The sequence below is a fragment of the Mustelus asterias genome, chromosome 30, assembly GCF_964213995.1.
Source record: "Mustelus asterias chromosome 30, sMusAst1.hap1.1, whole genome shotgun sequence".
Lineage (NCBI taxonomy): Eukaryota > Metazoa > Chordata > Chondrichthyes > Carcharhiniformes > Triakidae > Mustelus > Mustelus asterias.
The window spans coordinates 5236189-5257856 of NC_135830.1; the positions used below are offsets into that span (position 1 = coordinate 5236189).

The following is a 21668-nucleotide window of genomic DNA, read 5'->3' on the forward strand; positions in this document are numbered from 1 at the left end:
CTAACGCTGACTCCGCTTCTCCGGGACAAACAAGCGCCAAGGACAGCAATGACACTGCGCATGCTCCATATCACAATGCCCGGGGATTGATTGACGGCAGCTCCGGACCAATAGAAAGAGGGGGCGGGGCTGGTCCCCCAACCAATCGGAGTGAATGAGGGGCGGGACTGGAGGACCGAGCGGGAGCGGCTGGTCCTCCAGCCAATCGCACTGAATGAGGGTCCGGACCAATAGGAAGAGTTCCCTATTCTTTGCATGGGAGAGATGCACATGCGCAGTAAGCAACGGCGTTCGCAGTGCGGGTGACAGCAATTGGAGAGAAGTTCCTGTGTCTCATCAGCAGCCGGTAAGGATGCAGAAATATAGAGGGAGCAATGGAAGCGGCGGATGGACGTAGAAGGTTTCTAAATATCTGGTGAAGGCCTCAAACCTCGAATATGAGCCCGTAGGTCCCGTGTTTGCAGCTTCAGGTCTTTGTCCCGAGACGAAGCTCAGGTTAACGGCCGCCATCTTGATTCAGCGGGGAGCAGAGCGCACGCGTTGGTGTCTTGGTGACGCAACTGTGAGTGGGCGGGTCTTTGTGTTTCTGCTCCCACCGGGTCCTAATGCACCCATCGGGTCCTAATGCATACCAACAATGAACAACAGATTTTCAAACAGCTTCACCCACTCCCAGGCTGCACCTGACGTTTGCAGCCGAGAGAAGTTTATGGGTCATGTACATATTCAGTGTGAGAGGTTGCATCCCTGTGTACTTAGATGAAGCGGTTACACGGCTTTTGTACTCGTTGGAGTTTAGAAGGTTGAGGAAGAATTTATTGAAACTTACAGGATACGGCGAGGCCTGGACAGAGTGGATGTGGCGAGGATGCTTCCACGAGTAGGAAAACCTGGAACCAGAGGGCACAACCTCAGACTAAAGGGATGATCCTTTAAAACAGAGATGAGGAGGAATTTCTTCAGCCAGAGAGTGGTCAATCTGTGGAACTCTGCTGCAGAAGGCTGTGGAGGCCAGGTCATTGAGTGTCTTTAAGATAGAGATAGATAGGTTGTTGATTAATAAGCAGATCAGGGGTTATGGGGAAAAGGCAGGAGAATGGGGATGAGAAAAATATCAGCCATGATTGAATGGTGGAGCAGACTCAGTGGGCCGAGTGGCCCAATTCTGCTCCGATGTCTTATAGCCTTTTCGTTACGCTTCAGCCCCAGGCTCCTCATGTTTACATAGAAGCGGAAGTAGACCATTCAGCTCTTTGGGCATTCCCTGCCATTCATTATAGTCATGGCTGATCCTCAAATTCAATACCCTAATCCCACCCCCACCCCATAATATCCCTTTAGCCCCAAGAGATATATCTAATTGAAATCAGGCTCTACTTCCACTTTTGAGGAACGGAGATCCAAAGAGTCACAACCCACTGAGAGAAAAACATCTCATCTCTGTCTCTATGGGCAGCACTGTTTTTTAAATAGTGACCGCAAGATTCTCCCATAAGAGTAAACAACAGTTCTAACAAGTTTTTAGAAGGTATTTTGAGAGACAGGATCTACAGGCATTTAGAGACACAAGGACTGATTAGAGACAGTCATGTGAGTGGCATTTAGAGACAGCATGGCTTTGGAGTGGAAAATCATATCTCACAAATTTGATTGAGTTTTTTGAAGGAGTAACCAAGAAGGTAGATGAGGGCAGTGCAGTTGATGTTCTCTACATGACCTTTAGCAAGGCCTTTGACAAGATACCACATGGTAAGTTGTTGCATAAGGTTAAATCTCTCGGGATCCAGGGTGAGGTGGCCAAATAGGTACAAAATTGGCCTGATGACAGAAAAAGTCTCACAACACCAGGTTAAAGTCCAACAGGTTTATTTGGTAGCACAAGCCACAAGCTTTCAGAACACTGCCCCTTCATGAAAGAAGACAGAGGATGGTTGTAGAGGATTGTTTTTCAAACTGGAGGCCTGTGACCAGCAGTGTGCCTCAGGGATTGGTGTTGCGTCCACTGTTATTTATCATTTATATTAATGATGTGGATGAGAATTTAGGAGGCATGGTTAGCAAGTTTGCAGACGCCAGGATTGTGGCATAGTGGACAGTGAAGAAGATTATCTCTGATTGCAACGGAATCTTGATCAATTGGGCCAGTGGGCTGACGAATGCCAGATGGAGTTTAATTTAGATAAATGCGAAGTGATGCATTTTGGTAGATTGAACCAGGGCAGGACTTACTCAGTTAATAGTAGGGCATTGGGGAGAGTACTAGAACAAAGAGATCTGGGGGAACAGATTCATAGCTCCTTGAAAGTGGAGTCACAGGTGGACAGAGTGGTGTAGAAGGCATTCGGCATGCTTGGTTTCATTGGTCAGAACATTGAATACAGGAGTTGGTACGTCTTGTTGAAGTTGTACAAAACATTGGTAAGGCCACACTTGGAATACTGTGTGCAGTTCTGGTCACCCTATTATAGAAAGGATGGTATTAAACGAGAAAGAGTGCAGAAAAGATTTACTAGGATGCTACCGGGACTTGATGGTTATAAGGCGAGACTGGATAGACTGGGACTTTTTTTTCTGGAGCGCAGGAGGCTGAGGGGTGATCTTATAGCGGTCTATAAAATAATGAGGGACATAGATCAGCTAGATAGTCAATATCTTTTACCAAAGGTAGGGGAGTCTAAAACTAGAGGTCATAGGTTTAAGGGGAGAGATAAAAAGAGTCGAGAGGGGCAATATTTTCATACAGAGGGTGGTGAGTGTCTTGAGCAAACTGCCAGAGGCAGTAGTAGAGGTGGGTACAATTTTGTCTTTTGAAAAGCGTTTAGACAGTTACACGGGTATGATGGGTATAGAGGGATATGGGCCAAATGCGGGCAATTGGGACTAGCTTCGGGGTTAAAAAAAGGGGCGGCATGGACAAGTTGGGCTGAAGGGCCTGTTTCCATGCTGTAAACCTCTATAACTCCTCTCCACATCCAAGACCTTTCAGGATGTGAAAGGTTTAAATTAAGTTGCCTCTTACTCTTTTAAACTCGAGCAGAAGCTAAACTCGAGCAGAGACTGTCTCACTGCTCCTCATCAGACAATCCACCTATTCCAGGTGTTAGTCGACTAAACCTTCTATGAACTTCTTCTAATGCACTTATATTTTTCCTTAAATAAGGAAATCGATAATGTACACATTGCTCCAGATACAGACTCACCGTGTGCAACTGAAACATAACTTCCCTGCTTTTACTCCATTCCCCTCATAACAAATAATAGCTTTCTGAATTACTTGTCCCTGGATTTTCTATCGTGATGGATTTTGAACACTTTTTTGTTACAGGGGGTTAGAAAGGGAGGATTTACACACAACAAGCTCAAACCATACGGGCTTTCTGAATGGGATAAGTAGGTAGATGTGAATGGAATGTTTCCACTTGTTGGTTCTTCCATTACTGGGAACCATGAACAGACAACAAATAAATCAAACAGGAAAATAGGAGATGTTTCTTTCTTCAGACAGTTGTTAGAATTTGGAACTCACTGCGACTGGAAGTGGTTGACACAAATACTTTAGATGCTTTCAAAAGGAAAATATATGAGCCTATGAGAGAAAAGGGATTGGAAAAATCAAGTGAAAAGCTGAGATGTGGTGATCAGAATGAGAGGAGACTCATGTGGAGTATAAACTCCAGTACAGACTCGATAAACTGAATGGCCTGTTTGTGTATTGTCACAGACAGAACAAACAATTCTCCTTCCCTGTTCAAAGACAATAACAATCAGCTCCTAATGATCCGAGTGACTGTCAGATCTCAACGTGATGTTTGGTTTGTGTTTTCTTGCTGTAAATCCTCCTTTCCATTATCCTGTAAAGGGAGTTTACAAAAGTCATCACTGTCAGTCCAGGATAGATATATTCATAGAATTCCACAGTTCGGAAGGAGGCTATTTGGCCCATCAAGTCAACTCTCCGACAGAGCATCCCACCAAGGCCCCAACAACATAACCCAGCTTATTTACCCCACTAATCTCCCCAACCTACACGTCCTGGGGGAAAAATGGATAATTTAGCATGGCCAATCCACCTAACCTTTGGACTGAAAGCTAGTGGCGTTTGCTACCAAATAAACCTGTTGGACTTTAACCTGGTGTTGTTAGACTCCTTACTGTGTAAACTCCACACAGACAGGTAACCAAGGCCGGAATCGAACCCAGGTCCCTGGCGCTGTGAGGCAGGAGGACTAACCACTGTGCCACCGTGCCAGCCACGTAATTCTTTGTAAACTTATTTTACAGGAAATAGAAGAGGAGGATTTGCAGTCTGGACAAACAAATCTCACGTCAGACAGAGTCAATCAATTCATTGGGATTTGAAGGTTTGTACATCTGAAGGGATTTAATTGACCATCTCAGTTGGAAACTGGTGAGAATCTGTTTCCTTGCTCCTCCTGTGGGGAGGGATTGATACAGCTGGAAAACATGCTGACACGACAGCGAGCTCGCAACAGTGAGAGTTCATTCACCTGCTCCGTGTGTGGGAAGAAATTCATGTGTTCGTCCAACCTGCTGGCTCACCAACTCGACCACATTATTCAGAAGCCTCTTCAAAGCTCTGACTCTGGGCAAAGCATTGAAACCTCTGAGGAACAGGCCCAACACCAGCTCCTTCACACTGACAAGAGACCGTTCAGCTGCTCCCACTGCGGGAAGAGGTTCAGCCAGTCCTCCCGCCTTGCAGAGCACCAGCTCCTTCACACACACGAGAGACCGTTCAGCTGCTCCCACTGCGGGAAGAGGTTCAGCCAGTCCTCCCGCCTTGCAGAGCACCAGCTCCTTCACACACACGAGAGACCGTTCAGCTGCTCCCACTGCGGGAAGAGGTTCAGCCAGTCCTCCCGCCTTGCAGAGCACCAGCTCCTTCACACACACGAGAGACCGTTCAGCTGCTCTCACTGTGGGGAGTCGTTTAGCAACTCAGTGCATCTCACTGAGCACCAACAGGTTCACACCAAGGACAGGCCATTCAGCTGCTCCCAGTGTGGGAAGAGATTCACTCAGTCCTCCCACTGCACCGTTCACCAACAGATTCATTTTCAGAAGAGACATTTTAAATGCTTCAAATGTGAGAAGACCTTCAAAAGAAGGATTAGTCTGCTGAGACACCAGGGCACTCACACTGGGGAGAGGCCATATGTTTGCCCTGTGTGCGGGAAAGCATTTACTTGTTTGCAGCATCTGCTGAGTCACCGGCGTATTCACACCGGGGAGAAGGCATTCATCTGCTCCGTGTGTGGGAAGGCTTTCACGGAGTCACCCACCTCCGGAGACACCGGCGCATTCACACAGGGGAGAGGCCGTTCTCCTGCTCCATTTGTGGCAAAAGATTTGCTCAGTTTTCCTCCTGCAATCAACACCAACACATTCACTCTGATCAGAGACCTTTTCAATGCTCAGAATGCAATAAGACCTTTAAAAGAAGTGATGATCTGCTGAAACACAAACGCATTCACACCGGGGAGAGGCCGTTCCTGTGCTCTGTGTGTGGAAAGGGATTCGCTCAGTCGTCTGGCCTGCTGAGACACCAACGCATTCACACTGGGGAGAAGCCGTTCACCTGCTCTGTGTGTGGGAAGGGATTCACTGATTCATCCTATATGCTGAAACACCAGCGAGCTCACACTGCGACAGAACCGTTCACCTGCTCCCTGTGTGGGAAGGGATTCACTGATCCATCCCGCCTGCAGAGACACCAGCGAGTTCACACTGGGGCAAAACCTTTCAACTGCTCCATGTGTGGGAAGGGATTTAATCAGTATTACAGCCTGCTGAAACATAGACGACTTCATGTGTGACCGGCACAGTTGGATTCTGTTGTTTCTGCGCCCTGAGATAAACAATAACAATTGGATGAATAGGGGAGGCAGCGGCACAGTGGAATTATCACTGGACTCAGGGTAAGGCTCTGGGGACCCAGGTTCGAATCCCACCACAGGCAATGGTGAAATTTGTATTCAATTAAAATCTTCAATTAAAAGTCTAATGACAAACCTCAACCTTTAATCAATTGTCGTAAAAACCCATTTGGTTCAGTAACGTCCTTTAGAAAAGGAAACCTGCCGTCCTTACCTGGTCAGGCCTACATGTGACTCCAGACCAGCAATGTGGTTGACTCTCAAATGCCCTCTGAAATGGAGGGCAGTTAGAGATGGGCAAGAAATGCTGGCCCAGCCAGTGACGCCTACATTCCGTAAAAATGAACTTAAAAAAGTTCCTCAGTATCTCAGTAACCTCCTCCAGCCCCACAACACTCTGTGTAAACACAAGTTGTTGATGATTATGCCCTGAGATAGAAAATGTGAACCCGATTCCCCTCGTCCGCCAACTCGGCAACTTCTTCACAAAAAGTAAAGCACATGGGATTGGGGCTGTTGTACTGAGATGGGTAGAAAACTGATTGGCAGACAAGAAACAAAGAGTAGGATTAAACGGGTCTTTTTCCAACTGGCAGGCAGTGACTATTTGGGTAACGCAGGATCAGTGCTGGGGCCTCGGTTACTCACCTGCCATGGGTCTTGTTTTTTTTCCCTTGTTTATTATACATCATTTTTAAATTGTTGCTTCCTAAGAATCTAATTTAAAACCATGGATAAGCTCAAACCACTTTTGGAAAATCTGTGACTCTCTGATCAAGAATCTTACTGACCACTGCACACCATTCTGGTCACCGTATTATTAAAAAATATCCAGGCACTGGAGAGGGCGCAGAGAAGATTTTAATGATGAGATTTTAATGTAGAAGGCAGCTCACCACCACCTTCTCTGGATTAGCCATAAATGCTGGCCAAGCCAGCAATGCCCACATCCCATAAATGAATTTCAAAATGTGTGTTTTTTTTTATCAGGAAAGGATTGACAGGCTAGTTCTTCTTTCTTGAGAAATGAAGGCTGAGGGGTAACCTGAGCAGAGGTCTTCAAAATTATAAAATGTTTAGATACAAAAATAGTGTTTCCTCTTGAGGGGAAAAGCAAAAAGTAAAGTTTATTTATTAGTCACAAGTCGGCTTAGATTAACACTGCAATGAAGTTACTGGGACTGGAGACAATCAATATAAAACAGTCACTAAGAAATCCAATCGGAAATCCAGGATAAATTTCTCTACACAAAGAGTGGCGAGAATATGGAAATCACAACTACAGGGAGTGAAATGAACAGTGTCGATGCCTTTCAGGGGAATCTCAACAAGTACTTATGAATGATTTTATAGTTCATTCAGGATTTATTTCAAAAAGACTAAAAACAATAAAGTGACAGGAGATAATTTGCAGGGTGTGAGACTCTGTGTGTGTGAGGGTGTCTGTGAGTCCGTGTGTTGCTTTTCATTGGTGTCACAGAAACCTTCCTCTTTCTGAGCAGACAATCTGGCCCCTGAATGATGTGAATTGTACAACTCAGAGATTCTCCATTCAGAATGACCATGTGCTGTGTAAAACCTGACATCTCCACAACCAGACGCCACTTCTCCTGGAACACCGTGAAGTGACTACAATTTTCGAGATTGATTTCTTTGCTCTCACATATTTTCTCAGTTCATAAATTCCATCACGACCTTTAAACACACCGATGGTCTCCACTTTAAATACTTCCCTCAGTCTTACCAACATATAGCAATTGGATTGCTGCTATTACAGGAATCCATTCTGAAATTCTGTAAATCTGATTCCCACCAAACACCAACCCATATCCCCATCTGAGTTCCAGATTTTAATGAGATTTCTTAAAACACAGGCAGCCTGGCAGCACAGTGGTCAGCATTGCTGCCTCACAGCGCCAGGAACCCGGGTTCAATTCGTGCCTCAGCTGACTGTGTGGAGTCTGCACATTTTCCCTGTGCCTCTTTTAGGGCAAACCAAATAAACAAACTCAAATTAACTCAGGGACAAAGTAAAAGGGGCAGCTCCCCAAAAGGAGGGGGAACAGCCCGAACAGAAACAAAGTGCAAAGGAAACTTAAAACATCAAATCAAAATGTGATTATCGGGGTCTATAATGCACCCCAGCTCCTGCGGTGCCCAATGGCCGCGGAAGGCGTCAACTGCGCCCGTGGACACCGCATGCTCCCTCTCCAGGGACATCCGGCCACGAACGTACCCGCGGTAGAGGGGCAGACAGTCAGGATGGACGGCCCCCTCGATCGCCTGCTGCCTGGACCTGTTAATGGCGCCTTTCACCAGGCCCAGGAGCAGGTTCACGAAGAGGTCGCCATCCCGACCCTCCCCTCTCCGCACCGGGTGTCCGTAGATCAGGAACATGGGACTGAAGTGCAAACAAAACATAAATAAAAGATTCTTCAGGAAAACAAAAAGGGAGTGCAGCCTAAGACACAAAACGTAGACGTGGTCCACGGACTCCACAAGGCCACAGAAAGGGCAAACTTGAGAGCCCGTGAAACGTACGGTTGTGTGGAACTGCTGCATGCATCACCCTCCATCCCAGGTCCCCAAGATAATTGAGGGAGATCCCTCCGTAGAGGTCCCTCCACTGGGGATCTTGGCCGCCCGGCGGCAAGGCCCGCCAAGGTGTATCCGGGCGACAGGCGAGGAGGCGGTAGTGGAAGGTGTGCAGCAGCAGCCCGCACAGGAAACGCCTCCGCGCAGTGGAAAAAGGCACGGAGGACATTTCCGTGATGCAGCACATCCTGTTCCGGGAGGGGGGGCATAGGCTTTGGGCCAATGTGGAATTCTGTCTGAACAGGGGAATGCTCAGGCGGGATCCCACCGCACGCCTGCGCCGCCTCGAGACCATGTGCACATTCGGGGCCGAGCACAACCGTCCTAAGATCTTGGATGGCTTTGGCCGTGTGCCAAACGGGCACCCCCGCACACTCAGCCAGCATGTGGGGGTTCATCCAGCCTGCTCCTCTGCCATCCAGCACATCCCCGATCCTGGTCCCTCCGGCGTCCACAGCCCTCCTCTCCGCCAGCCACCTGAAGTTATACAGCTGGAGGAGCGGATTCCTGAGCAGCGGCTCTCGCACGACAGCCGCTACTCCTGACGGGGGAGAGCTGCGTCACGAGGCAAGCGTGTTCCAGACAGTGAGGAGGTCCTAGTAAAAGACAGGCAACTCCTGCAGGGCGGTCGAAACGTCCCAGATTTATATGCAGGAGCTGCACGTCATAATTCAGGCCGTGCAACTGATGGAAGAAATACGTCGCCATGGCACACCATCGTGAAGAAGACTCAACGTAAAGGTACCTCTGCAGGGTCTGAAGGCGGAAGGTCGCCACCTGTGTGACTGCCCTCCGCAAGCGGGAGATGCAGAACTGCGGCAGAGATCCAGTGCAGTCGGTTGTCCCAGAAGAACCGCAGGAGGGTTTTCTGGAGATTGGTGACAAAGCCAGGGGGAGGGGTCAAAGGGACCAGCCGGTATCACAGCATGGAGGCGAGCAACTGGTTTATGACGAGAACTCGCGCCCCGGAGGACAGCACTCGGAGCAGTCCTGTCCAGCGATTCAGGTGGGCGGAGACCTTGGCCTCCAGCTCCCGCCAGTTCATCGGCCAGGATTCTTTGGCGGGGCAGAGATGGGCCCCCAAGCAGAGGCGGTTGGTCCTGCTACAGGTGAAAGGCCTGAGCTCCTCCGGAAGGGGGTCCATCTCCCATGGACCGACCTACATTCTCCCTGTATCTGTGTGGGTTACCTCCAGGTACTCTTGTTTCCTCCCACACTCCAAAAATGTGCAGATTAGATTGATTGGCCATGCTAAATTGGCCCTTAGTGTCGGGGATTAGCAGGATATCTACATGGGTGGACTGGGTGGGATCACTGTTGGTATAAACTCAATGGCCTCCTGCACTGTAGGGATTCTAAACCGTCTGTACTATCATTACATTAGATCCAATACTGTATTCACTAACACACTGCAGCTTGACTCTTATTATTGGAACAAACACTGTGTTTGTCACACTCAGAGTCAGTCAATCCAAAGTAAATCAAGCCAATCCATGACAAAGGGTCATCCAGACTTGAAGAGTTGTCTGGAATCCCTCTCCACAGTTGCTGTCAGACCTGCTGAGGTTTTGCAGCATTTTCTGATTTGAAGTCAGTGCTTTGCTGTGTTGTCTCTGTGCTCCATCTCCACTCTGATTGTATTGGAGCCTGTGTGTGTCATTGTCACACTCAGAGTAAGTCAGTGCTTTGCTGTGTTGTCTCTGTGCTCCATCCCCACTCTGATTGTATTGGAGCCTGTGTGTGTCATTGTTACACTCAGAGTAAGTCAGTGCTTTGCTGTGTTGTCTCTGTGCTCCATCCCCACTCTGATTGTATTGGAGCCTGTGTGTGTCATTGTTACACTCAGAGTAAGTCAGTGCTTTGCTGTGTTGTCTCTGTGCTCCATCCCCACTCTGATTGTATTGGAGTCTGTGTGTGTCATTGTTACACTGAGACTCTGTCACTGTGATTATTGGACAAACAGCAAGTCACCGTCACAATGCCCGGCTGATTGACGGCAGCGCGGACCAATGGGAAGAGGGGGCAGTGCTGGAGGACCGATCTGGAGCGGTCGGTCCTCCAACCAATAGGAGCGAACGAGGGGCGGGGCCAACTTTAACTCGAGCATGCGCAGTGTGAGTAATGGCGATGGAAAACGGCGTTTGTTTTGGGCTCGGAAATCTGTTAGAGGTGATTGGCGGTACGGAGAGAGCAATGGATCGCCCGGGTGGGTGGAAACGCTGCGTAAGCATGTTGTGTAAGCCGCAAACCGCGGAAGAGAACTTCCCGGACCCAGTTTGTACCGAGCAGGGCTGCAGCTCCTCATGTTCGTCCGGGGTTAACGTTTGCCATCTTTATTGGGGGCAATATGCAGCAGTGCGCATGTGCAAGTTTGTGGAGGGCAATGTTGTCAATGAGTGGGAGGAGCTTGTTCCCCAGTGTTCAGAATAGAGACAACTTGTCCATCAAACTGCATCAACCCTTTGAGTCCCAATGTCTTATTGATGAGACAGAGCGGTGACAGAGAAGGAAAAAGAAAGGGAAATAAAAACAGAAAATGCTGGAAAATCTCTGCAGATCTGATAGCATAGAACATTACAGCGCAGTACAGGCCCTTCAGCCCTCAATGTTGCGCTGACCTGTGAAACCAATCCAAAGCCCATCTAACCTACACTATTCCAATATCATCCATATGTTTATCCAATGACCATTTAAATGCCCTTAATGTTGGTGAGTCCACTACTGCTGAAGGCAGGGCATTCCACGCCCTTACTACTCTCTGAGTGAAGAACCTACCTCTGACATCTGTCCTATATCTATCACCCCTCAACTTAAAGCTATGACCCCTCGTGCTAGATATCACCATCCGAGGAAAAAGGCTCTCACTGTCCACCCTATCTAATCCTCTGATCATCTTGTACGCTTCTATTAAGTCACCTCTTAACCTTCTTCTCTCTAACGAAAAATTACACTGTAGATAAGTAAGCCCCACCAACTTTCCCAGAAGACTAAGGAAATTTGGCATGTCCGCTATGACTCTCACCAACCTTTACGGCTCCCGGGTCAAGGTCAGGGTAGGAGGATAAACATTCTCTCCACCTCCGTGTCTTTTTCTACCGCGCGGAGGCGTCTCCTGTGCGGGCTGCTGCTGCACACCTTCCACTACCGCCTCCTCGCCTGTCGCCCAGATACACCTTGGCGGGCCTTGTTTCCGTAGAGGTCCTCTACGGAGGGATTGCCCCAATTACATCGGGGACCTGGGGTGAAGGGTGATGCATGCAGCAGTTCCGCACAACCGTAGGATTCACTGGTTCACGGGCTATGAAGCTTGCCCCTTCTGTGGCCTTGTGGAGTCCGTGGACCATGTCTATGTTTTGTGTCTTAGGTTGCACTCTCTTTTTGTTGGGGTCGGGATGGCGACCTCCTCGTGAACCTGCTCCTGGGATTGGCGAAACGCGCCATTTACATGTCCAGGCACCGGGCGATCGAGGGGGCCGTCCATCCTGACTGTTTTCCCCTCTACTGCAGCTACGTTCGCGGCCGGGTGCCCCTGGAGAGGGAGCATGCGGTGTCCACGGGCGCGATTGACGCCTTCCGTGCCCGTTGGGCACTGCAGGGGTTGGGGTGCGTTATTGACCCTAATAATCACATTTTAATTTGATGTTTTTAAGTTTCCTTTGTACTTTGACCCTAATAATCACATTTTAATTTGATGTTTTTAAGTTTCCTTTGTACTTTGATTTTTGTTCGGGCTGTTCCTCCTCCTTTTGGGGAGCTGCCCCTTTTACTTTGTCCTGATTTAACTTGAGTTTGTTTATTTGTTTTGACCTAAAAGAGGGCAACATCTGTGAGTAAAACACTTTCTTTTCTCCCCCTTTCCATTTCTTTTCTCATTCTGGGGGAAATTGGGGACTTGCAGCAACTGAAGGGAAAGGAAGTGAATCCAGGGAGGCTGCAGACTCTGGAAAGGTTGGCCCAGGTCTCTCTCTCTCTCTCTTGAAGACATTGATATAGAAACATAGAAGGTAGAAGCAGGAGGAGGCCATTTGGCCCTTCGAGCCTGCTCCGCCATTCATTACAACCATGGCTGATCATCCAACTCAATAGCCTAATCCTGCTTTTTCCCCATAACCTGTGATCCCATTTGCCCCAAGTGCTATATCCAGCCACCTCTTGAATACATTCAATGTTTTGGCATCAACTACTTCCTGTGGTAATAAATTCCACAGGGTGACCTCTCTTTGGGTGAAGAAATGTCTCCTCACCTCCGTCCTAAATGGTCTGCCCTGAATCCTCAGACTGTGACCCCCGGTTCTGGACTCCATCGGGAACATCCTCCCTGCATCTATCCTGTCTCGACCTGTTAGAATTTTATAAGTCTCTATGAGATTCCCCCTCATTCATATGAACTCCAACAAAAACAATCCGAACCTCGTCAATCTCTCCTCATACATCAGTCCCGCGATTCCCTGAATCAGCCTGGTGAACATCCTTTGCTCCCTCAGCTTGACACATTTATTTGTCTGGCGAAAAGGATGGTCTTTTTCATCATGTTCATAATTAAAGGGCAGCTTTCCCCAGGAGATGGCTGACATTTAAGTGGTACAGTACATTAATATAGGACAGAGATATGTCTACCCAGATTAGATATATTATTTATGTTTCTGTAAAAAAATACATTCATTATTATTTCTTGCATTGTAATATAAGGCTGTAGCGATGTTATACATTTCCAGTCATAAAATGATTACAGCACAGAAGGAATCCATTTGGCAACTCGAGTCCATGCTGACTCTCTGTATAACATTCCAGTCCCATTCCCACTCGATATCCCCGTTCTCCTGAAAGTTTATTTCCTTCAAGTGCCCATCCACTTTCATTTGTAAATAGAATCCATAGATATGGATGGAGATTTACAACTTTTTGGGAATGAAATATGAAAGAATGTTCCAGAGAAACTAGAAATGTCTGCTCTGAATTTCTATCCTATACTGACTGTGATGACTTTTGCAAACTCATTTCACAGGATATTGAACGAGGAATCGCAGGCAAAAATCTCAACCGTCACATCTAGACAGAGTCATATTTGTTGGGATCTGAATATCTTGTAATATGGAACTGTAGCTACGTTATATATTTCCAGACATCCCTTCCCTCAGAGGGTTGTGAGGTTTTGGATTTCTCTTCCACAGGGACCAGTGGAGGCTGAGGATCATTGAATATATTCCAGTTAGACAGATCTTTGACTGACAAGGGTGTCAAGAGTTATGGGGAACAGACAAGAAGATGGAGCAAAAGCTAAGATGTGAGGGGATTTCTTCACTCAAGGATGTGGTGAAGATTTGGAATTCTCAACCCCTGAGGACAGTGAAGCCTCAGTCATCAACTATTTTCAAGAGAGAGATTGATTGGTTTCTGGATATTGAGGAGATCAAGGGATATGGGTTTAGTGTGGGGAGAATGATGCTGAGGTAGATGAACGAATTATCTCATTGAATAGTTTAAAAGGCTCGATGAGCCAAATGGCCGACTGCAGCTCCTATTTGTTATGGTCTCAGTGTCCAGGACAGGAAGCAGTGAGCACGGATCTGTCAATCAGCCTCAATCAGCACCTTCAGGAGAATTGGGAGGGTGAATATTAGATACAGCAGAGTGAGAATGGAGGGAGAGTGTGTGGGATGGAGATTTACAGCTTTTTGGGACTGAAATAGGAAAGAATGTTCCATAGAAACTAGAATTGTCTGTTCTGAATTTCTATCCTGTACTGACAGTGATGACTTTTATAAACTTGTTTTACAGGATATTGAAAGAGGAATCACAGGCCGAAATCTCAAACGTCACGTCTAGACGTGACAGAGTCATATTCCATGGGAGCTGAATATCATCGGACTTTGAATCTCGAAGGAGAAATGATTGTCCGGTCTGTTGAATTGAAAAGATTTCAAACATCAGTGTGACTGGAAAAGCACCAACACACTGCCACACTCGAGTGAGAGTGTTCCAGTGCACTGACTAAAGAGCTTTAACCAGTCACACAGCCTGAATAAATATCACACCATTCACAGCAGGGAGAGTCTGTACACGTGTTCTGTGTGTGGACGAGGCGTCAACTGATTGTCCACCCAAGGGAGAGGCAAGGACACCTGCACCATGGAGAAACCATGGAAATGTGGGGACTGTGGGAAGAGATACAGAGCCCCCTCTCTGCTGGAAGCTCATCGGCGCAGCCACACTGGGGAGAGGCCATTCACCTGCTCTCAGTGTGGGGAGGGATTCACTCACTCATCCAACATGAAGAGACACCAGCGAGTTCACACTGGGGAGAGACCATTCACCTGCTCTCAGTGTGGGAAGGGATTCGCTTGTTCATCCACCCTGCGGAAACACCAACGAGTTCACACTGGGGAGAGGCCCTTTACCTGCTCTCGATGTGGGGAGGGATTCACTCAGTCATCCCACCTGCAGAGACACCAGCGATTTCATACTGGGGAGAGGCCATTCACCTGCTCTCAGTGTAGGAAGGGATTCTGTGATTCATCCAGCCTGCTGACACACCAGCGAATTCACATTGGGGAGAGGCCGTTCACGTGCTCTGTGTGTGAGAAGAGATTCAGTCTTTTATCCCAGCTGCTGAGACACCAACGGGTTCACGAGTGATTCCAGGGGTTGGATTCTGCTGTTATTGTTTCTGCTCTCAGTTACATCCAGGACTGCATTTTGTTCATTCTCACAGTTGGTCAATGGGGAGGGTCAGAGGGTTTCTTTCTGCTGGACTGGCCGGTCTCACAACATTGCCTCCTGTGGGCTGATGCTCTTTGAGTCTTGTTGCGAATACATGGTTTCAAATTTCACAAGGATCACAGAGTGACAGGGTGTTAGGAAGTTAAGAGTCACTATTTCTGTTTGAAACCCCCCAGATGCCCATCCAATTCCCTTTGTAATTGTTTATTGACTCCACTTCCTCCACCCTCATAGGCAGCGAGTTCCAGGTCATTACCATTCGCTGCATCAAAATATTCTTCCTCACTTCCCCCCCTGCATCTCTGACCCAAAACCATAAATCTGTGTCCCCCTCATCCTTGTCCCGTCGGCTAATGGGAACAGCTTTTCTTTGTCCACCTTGTCTAAACCTGTCAGAATCTTGTCCACCTCTATCAAATCTCCCTTCAACCTCCTTTGCTCCAAGAGGAACAACTCCAGCCTGACATCGACAATAAAGAACAAACTAACAGAATATGTTAATACCTGAAATCAAATGGGAATGTTTAATTTCTGTTTTAAGTTATTGTGAATATATTGTCCTGGACAATAAAGGAATTGGAAAAACTCAACTTGGGTGTGGGTGAATGGAATATATCAATCTGATATCCACCTACAGTCTCGTGAAAGACTGGAATGTGTAGCTGGAAATCCCTCCCTAACAGCACTGTGGGTGTACCTACACCTCAGGCATTGTAGCAGTTCAGGAAGGCAGTGTTGGGGTTGACCACGGCCGAGGCAGCTACATACAGCCACATATTCTGTTATAATTGAAGGACTGTAGATTGAATGTAAGGCATTATGGGACTGGATTATCTTGACCACATTCCTGTGACTGCTCAGTTTCTGCAATCACGGACCATTAAAGCTGCTTAGCAGGGCCCCAACAGAGGACCTGGTGAGAATATTTACTCAGAATGAGTTAAAATTAACTGGGGCAGCACGGTGGCACAGTGGTTACCAGTGCTGCATCACAGCGCCAGGGGCCCGGGTTCGATTTCCAGCTTAGATCACTGTGTGGAGTTTGCACGTTCTCCCCATGTCTGTGTAGGTTTCCTCCGGGTGCTCCGGTTTCCTCCCACAGTCCAAAGAAGTGCAGGTTAAGTGCATTGGGCATGCTAAGTTGCCTCTTAGTGTCAGGGGGACTAGCTGGGGTAAATGCATGGGGTTATGGAGATAGGGTCGGTGGGATTGTGGTTGGTGCAGACTTGATGGGCCGAATGGCCTACTTCTGCACTATAGAGATTCAATCAGATTATTGCAGGACCGGCTGGTGTTCAGTGGCTGAGAAACCTGGAATCTGTGAAAAAGGGGTCTGACGAATCAACAAACGGGGGGAGGTTAAGACGTTAAGAAGCGTTTTCAGGTGTGTTTAAATTATTTTATCATAAATGTGTGATAAGAACTGTGAGGGACTTGTGACCTGATAGTCGGTGAAGTGATGGTACACTCCAAGTAGCACTGGACTGAAAAGCAGATCTCAGAGAGTAGATTCCAATGATTATAATCTTACCCAAGCATGGCCAGTGACAAATCAGAGCTCAAGTGGGGACCGGACAGGTCTCTTACCTGCCATTTGGAAACTAAGAACAAGAAACTTATCGATTAAAATGATTAGAGAATAGAGCCAATCTTTCGAGTCTGGATGACACTTCATAAGAGCTCTTATAAAGGGTCATCCAGACTCGAAACATTGGCTCTATTCTCTCTCCGCAGATACTGTCAGACCTGCTGAGATTTTCCAGCATTTTCTGTTATTTTTAAGATTCCAGTATCTGCAGTATTTTATGATAAAATGATTAGTTCTGATTGGAATCCCCACGACCCTCCCGCAAAACAGAGGGAGTGGTGGCAGAAGGAGAAAAAGGATAAGGATGATAAAGTCAGGGTTCTGATTCCCGAGCCCATGTCGAATAAACAAAATAGGTGGATCAGTTTATAAAGAACAGAAGTTACCATCCCTGACAAAAACTGATCAAATTAAAGTAAATAGGTTGAGGAATATAACAAAAAAAATTAATAGATGAAGTTTAAAATCATTTGTTTTGTTTTAAACTTGTGTAAAGTGATGTAATTGTGTGCCAAGTTTTTGCTGCTCACTTCCCACCCCTTTAGGTTCTGTAGAAAAGTTAACCCTTTCAGCAGACAGTTCATTTGTTTTTAAATCGGAATCATAGAATCTGAATAATATAATCATAATAATATAATATATCATATAATCAAGACTGGAATATTATCGACCTTTGACTCTAGAAGGAGAAATGTTTCCATGTTCTTTCTGCTTCAAAAGATTTTAAACATCAGTGTGGCTGGAAAAACCCCGAGACACAAACACACCCTCGAGTGAGAGTGTTCCAGTGCACTGAGTGTGGAAAGAGCTTTCACCAGTTACACAGCCTGAAAAAATATAACAGCATTCACAGCGGGAGAGACTGTTCTGTGTGAGATTTAACTGATTGTTTAACTTGTAGAGTCACAAGGACACCCGCACCATGGAGAAACTGTGGGGACTATGGGAAGGGATTCAAAGTCCCATCTGATCTGGAAACTCATCGACGCAGTCACACTGGGGAGAGACTGTTCACCTGCTATGTGTGTGCGAAGGGATTCAGTCACTCATCCATCCTGCAGAGACACCAGCGAGTTCACACCGGGGAGAAACCAGGTTAGGTGGATTGGCCACGCTAAATTGCACCTTAGTGTCAGGGGGACCAGCTAAGGTAAATGCATGGGGTTATGGGGATAGGGCCTGGGTGGGATTGTGGTCTGTGCAGAGTCAATGGGCCGAATGGCCTCCTTCTGCACCGTCGGGATTCTATGATTCCTAACACCCGGTCACTCTGTGATCCTTGTGAAATTTAAAACCAGGTATTCGCAACCTGCTCGCAGTGTGGGAAGGGATTCACTCAGTTATCCAACCTGCGGACACACCAGCGAGTTCACACTGGGGAGAGGCCCTTTACCTGCTCTCAGTGTGGGAAGGGATTCAGAGCTTCATTTGCCCTGCTGAGACACCAACGCGTTCATGAGTGATATTCGGGGTTGGATTCTGCTGTTATTGTTTCTGCTCTCAATTACATCCAGGACTGCGCTTTGTTCATTCTCACAGTTGGTCAATGGGGAGGGTCGGAGGGTTTCTTTTTGCTGGACTGGCCGGTCTCATGACTTTGCCTCCAGTGGACTGATACCCTCTGAGTCTTGTTGCGAATACCTGGTTTTAAATTTCACACGGGTCACAGAGTGACAGGGTGTTAGGAATCATAGAATCCCGACGGTGCAGAAGGAGGCCATTTGGCCCATTGACTGCACAGACCACAATCCCACCCAGGCCCTATCCCCATAACCCCATGCATTTACCTTAGCTGGTCCCCCTAACACTAAGGGGCAATTTATCATGGCCAATCCACCTAACCTGCACATCTTTGGACTGTGGGAGGAAACCAGAGCACCCGGAGGAAACACATGCAGACACGATGAGAATGTGCAAACTCCACACACAAGTGACCCAAGCCGGGAATCGAGCCCAGGCTGGAAGTTAAGAGATATTTAGTCAGCATTTCTGTTTGAAAGCCCCCCAAATGCTCATCCAATTTCCTTTGTAATTGTTTATTGTCTCCACTTCCTCCACCCTCGTAGGCAGCGAGTTCCAGGTCATTACCATTCGCTGCATCAAAATATTCTTCCTCACATCCCCCCCTGCATCTCTGAACCAAAATCTGCACCCCCCTCATCCTTGTCCCATCAGCTAATGGGAACAGCTTTTCTTTGTCCACCTTATCTAAACCTGTCAGAAACTTGTCCACCTCTATCAAATCTCCCCTCAACCTCCTTTGCTCCAAGGGGAACAACCCCAGCCTGACATTGACAATAAAGAACAAACTAACAGAATATGTTAATACCTGAAACCAAATGAGAATGTTTAATTTCTGTTTTAAAGATATTGTGAATATATTGTCTTGGACAATAAAGAAATTTGAATAACTCACCTTGGGTGTGGTTGAATGGAATATATCAATCTGGTATCCACCTACAGTCCAGTGAATGTCTGGAATGTGTAGCGAGAAATCCCTCCCTAACAGCACTGTGGGTGTACTTACACCTCAGGCATTGTAGCAGTTCAAGAAGGCAGTGTTGGGGTTGACCATGTCCGAGGCAGCTACATACAGCCACATATTCTGTTAGAATTGAAGGACAGCAGATTGAATGTGAGGCATTGTGGGACTGGACTATCTTGACCACATTCCTGTGACTGCTCAGTTTCTGCAATCACGGACCATTAAAGCTGCTTAGCAGGGCCCCGCCAGAGGACCTGGTGAGAATATTTACTCAGAATGAGTTAGAATTAAACTTATTCCAGGATCGGCTGGTGTTCAGCGGCTGAGATTCCCGAATCTGTAAAAAGTGGGTCTGACCAATCAACACACGGTGATAGGTAGTTGGTGAAGAAGCATTCTCAGGCATTATTTAAATTATTTTATCATAAATTTGTGACCCGATAATCGGTGAAGTGACGGTATACTCCAAGTAGCACTGGATTGAAAAGTGGACCTCTGAGCATAGCTTCTAATAGTTATAATCCTACCCGAGCATGGCCAGTGAAAAACCAGAGCTTACCTGCCATTTGGAAACTAAGAACAAGAAACATATCGATACAATGAGAAGAGAATAGAGCCAACATTGAGTCTGGATTACACTTCAGAAGATCTCTTATGAAGGGTCATCCAGTCTTGAAACATTGGCTCTATTCTCTCTCCACAGATGCTGTCAGACCTGTTGAGACTTTCCATCATTTTCTGTTTTTATTCAGATTCCAGTATCCGCAGTATTTTACTTTTATGATAAAATGATTCAGTCTGATTGGAATCCCCACGACCCTCTCGCAAAACAGAGGGAGTGGTGGCAGAAGGAGAAAAAGGATAAGGATGATAAAGTCTGGGTTCTGATTCTCCGAGCCCATGCAGAATTAACAAAATGAGTGAATCAGTTTATAAAGAACAGAAGTTACCCATCCCTAACAAAAACTGATCAAATTAAAATAATTAGGTTGAGGAATATAATTAAAAAAAGATGAAGTTTAAAAAAGTTTGTTGTTACTGAACTGTATTGTTGTCATTTTGTTGTGACCACACTGTATTCACCTCAATGCTTGTGGAATCTGTGTAGCGAGCAGGAATTGTTTAAACTAAGAATTTCTTCTTTCATTTTGATCAGCGAGAGGACATTATATTCTGTGAAATCTGCCTCAAGAATAAGGCTGATTGTTCAGTCTGAGTGTGAAAGAAAGATACAGGGGGCGATCTTACCGGCTTGACTCGCCGCTCGATTAGACCGGTGAGCCAGGAGGATAGCGTGCGAGACTAAAGGATTGCTATCTTCCCGGCCCGTGTTTTGCCGGCTTCATTCCCAGAAAGTGAGTGAAGGTTATTTGCACAGAGTTGCCTACATTACAATGTGATTGGTGGGTTCAGCATGGCTGCTTCCCCCCCTCACTGGCGAGACGTCACATCGGCGAGAATCACTACTGGTCTTCACCAGCGGGGACCAGGTGCTTGGGCCACACTGGGGGTGTGGGGGGGGGGGTGGGATCGGAGGCCATTGAAGCCACCATGGTGGTCAGGGGCAGTGCCCATGGGGCAGTGCCACATTCAGTACCCTCCTGGCACCCTGGCAGTGCCCAGTTGAGTACCATAAATGTACCATGGGCAGTGCCAAGGGGATGGGTGGGGGTGGGGCTTAGTGGAGGGGTATTTATAATGACTGGAGGCTTATGCAAGGAGGGTGGATGCCAAGGGGGGAGCTTTGTATGGGGGGGGAGGGTGATCGGGGGGGACGGCGGGGGGTGAATCTCTGCCAAGGAGGGTGGATGTGCACGGGGGGGCGTTCAGGAATTGGCCACGGAGGGGGCATCATGGTGATTGAATAAGCAGTGACCCTTAATTGAGTTACAATTAATGAATCAGTCGTTATAGTAAAAGACTGAGTTTTTATTTGCTTTTAAAATGTAAAATCTTAATTGTGTATGTAACGAATGTGCAATGAAGATACATTTTTAAAGTTTATTTATTTGTGTCACAAGTAGGCTCACATTAACACTGCAATGAAGTGACTGTGAAAATCCCCTAGTCACCACACTCTGGTGCCTGTTCGGGTTACTCTGAGGGAGAATGTAGCATGGCCAATGCACTGAACCAGCCCGTCTTTCAGACTGGGGAAGGAAACAGGAGCAGCTGGAGGAAACCCAGGCAGACACGGGGAGAACATGCAGACACCACATGGACAGTGACCCAAGCCGAGAATCGATCCCTGGCGCTGTGAGGCAGCAATGCTAACCACTGTGCCGCAGCTGGCATAGTGTACTGGCGAGAGAGATCTTCAAGCTCTGATTAGCCTCAACATTTGAAACTGTGTGAATAAGGGTATTGTATAGAATCAGATAAA

At 47.1% G+C, this 21668-nt stretch overlaps 3 protein-coding genes across 3 annotated transcripts in view; 2 read left to right on the forward strand and 1 right to left on the reverse strand.

Annotated features, from left to right (window-relative positions):
* Window positions 1-21668, reverse strand: part of LOC144480711 (uncharacterized) — a 48466-nt gene that overhangs the window by 20281 nt on the left and 6517 nt on the right. The window lies entirely within an intron of this gene.
* LOC144480982 (uncharacterized) lies at window positions 159-6029 on the forward strand. The gene is made up of 2 exons (XM_078200607.1): window positions 159-346; window positions 4282-6029. The coding sequence occupies exon 2, from the start codon at window positions 4465-4467 to the stop codon at window positions 5476-5478; it is 1014 nt and encodes a 337-aa protein (XP_078056733.1). The 5' UTR covers window positions 159-346; window positions 4282-4464; the 3' UTR covers window positions 5479-6029.
* LOC144480988 (uncharacterized) lies at window positions 10540-15800 on the forward strand. The gene is made up of 2 exons (XM_078200614.1): window positions 10540-10698; window positions 14271-15800. Exon 2 carries the CDS (start codon window positions 14622-14624, stop codon window positions 15126-15128), a length of 507 nt encoding a protein of 168 aa, XP_078056740.1. The 5' UTR covers window positions 10540-10698; window positions 14271-14621; the 3' UTR covers window positions 15129-15800.

Bases quoted from the DNA above. Each gene is read 5' to 3' on its own strand.
- LOC144480982 (XM_078200607.1), top strand. From the start codon at position 4,465: ATGCTGACACGACAGCGAGCTCGCAACAGTGAGAGTTCATTCACCTGC.
- LOC144480988 (XM_078200614.1), top strand. From the start codon at position 14,622: ATGGAGAAACCATGGAAATGTGGGGACTGTGGGAAGAGATACAGAGCC.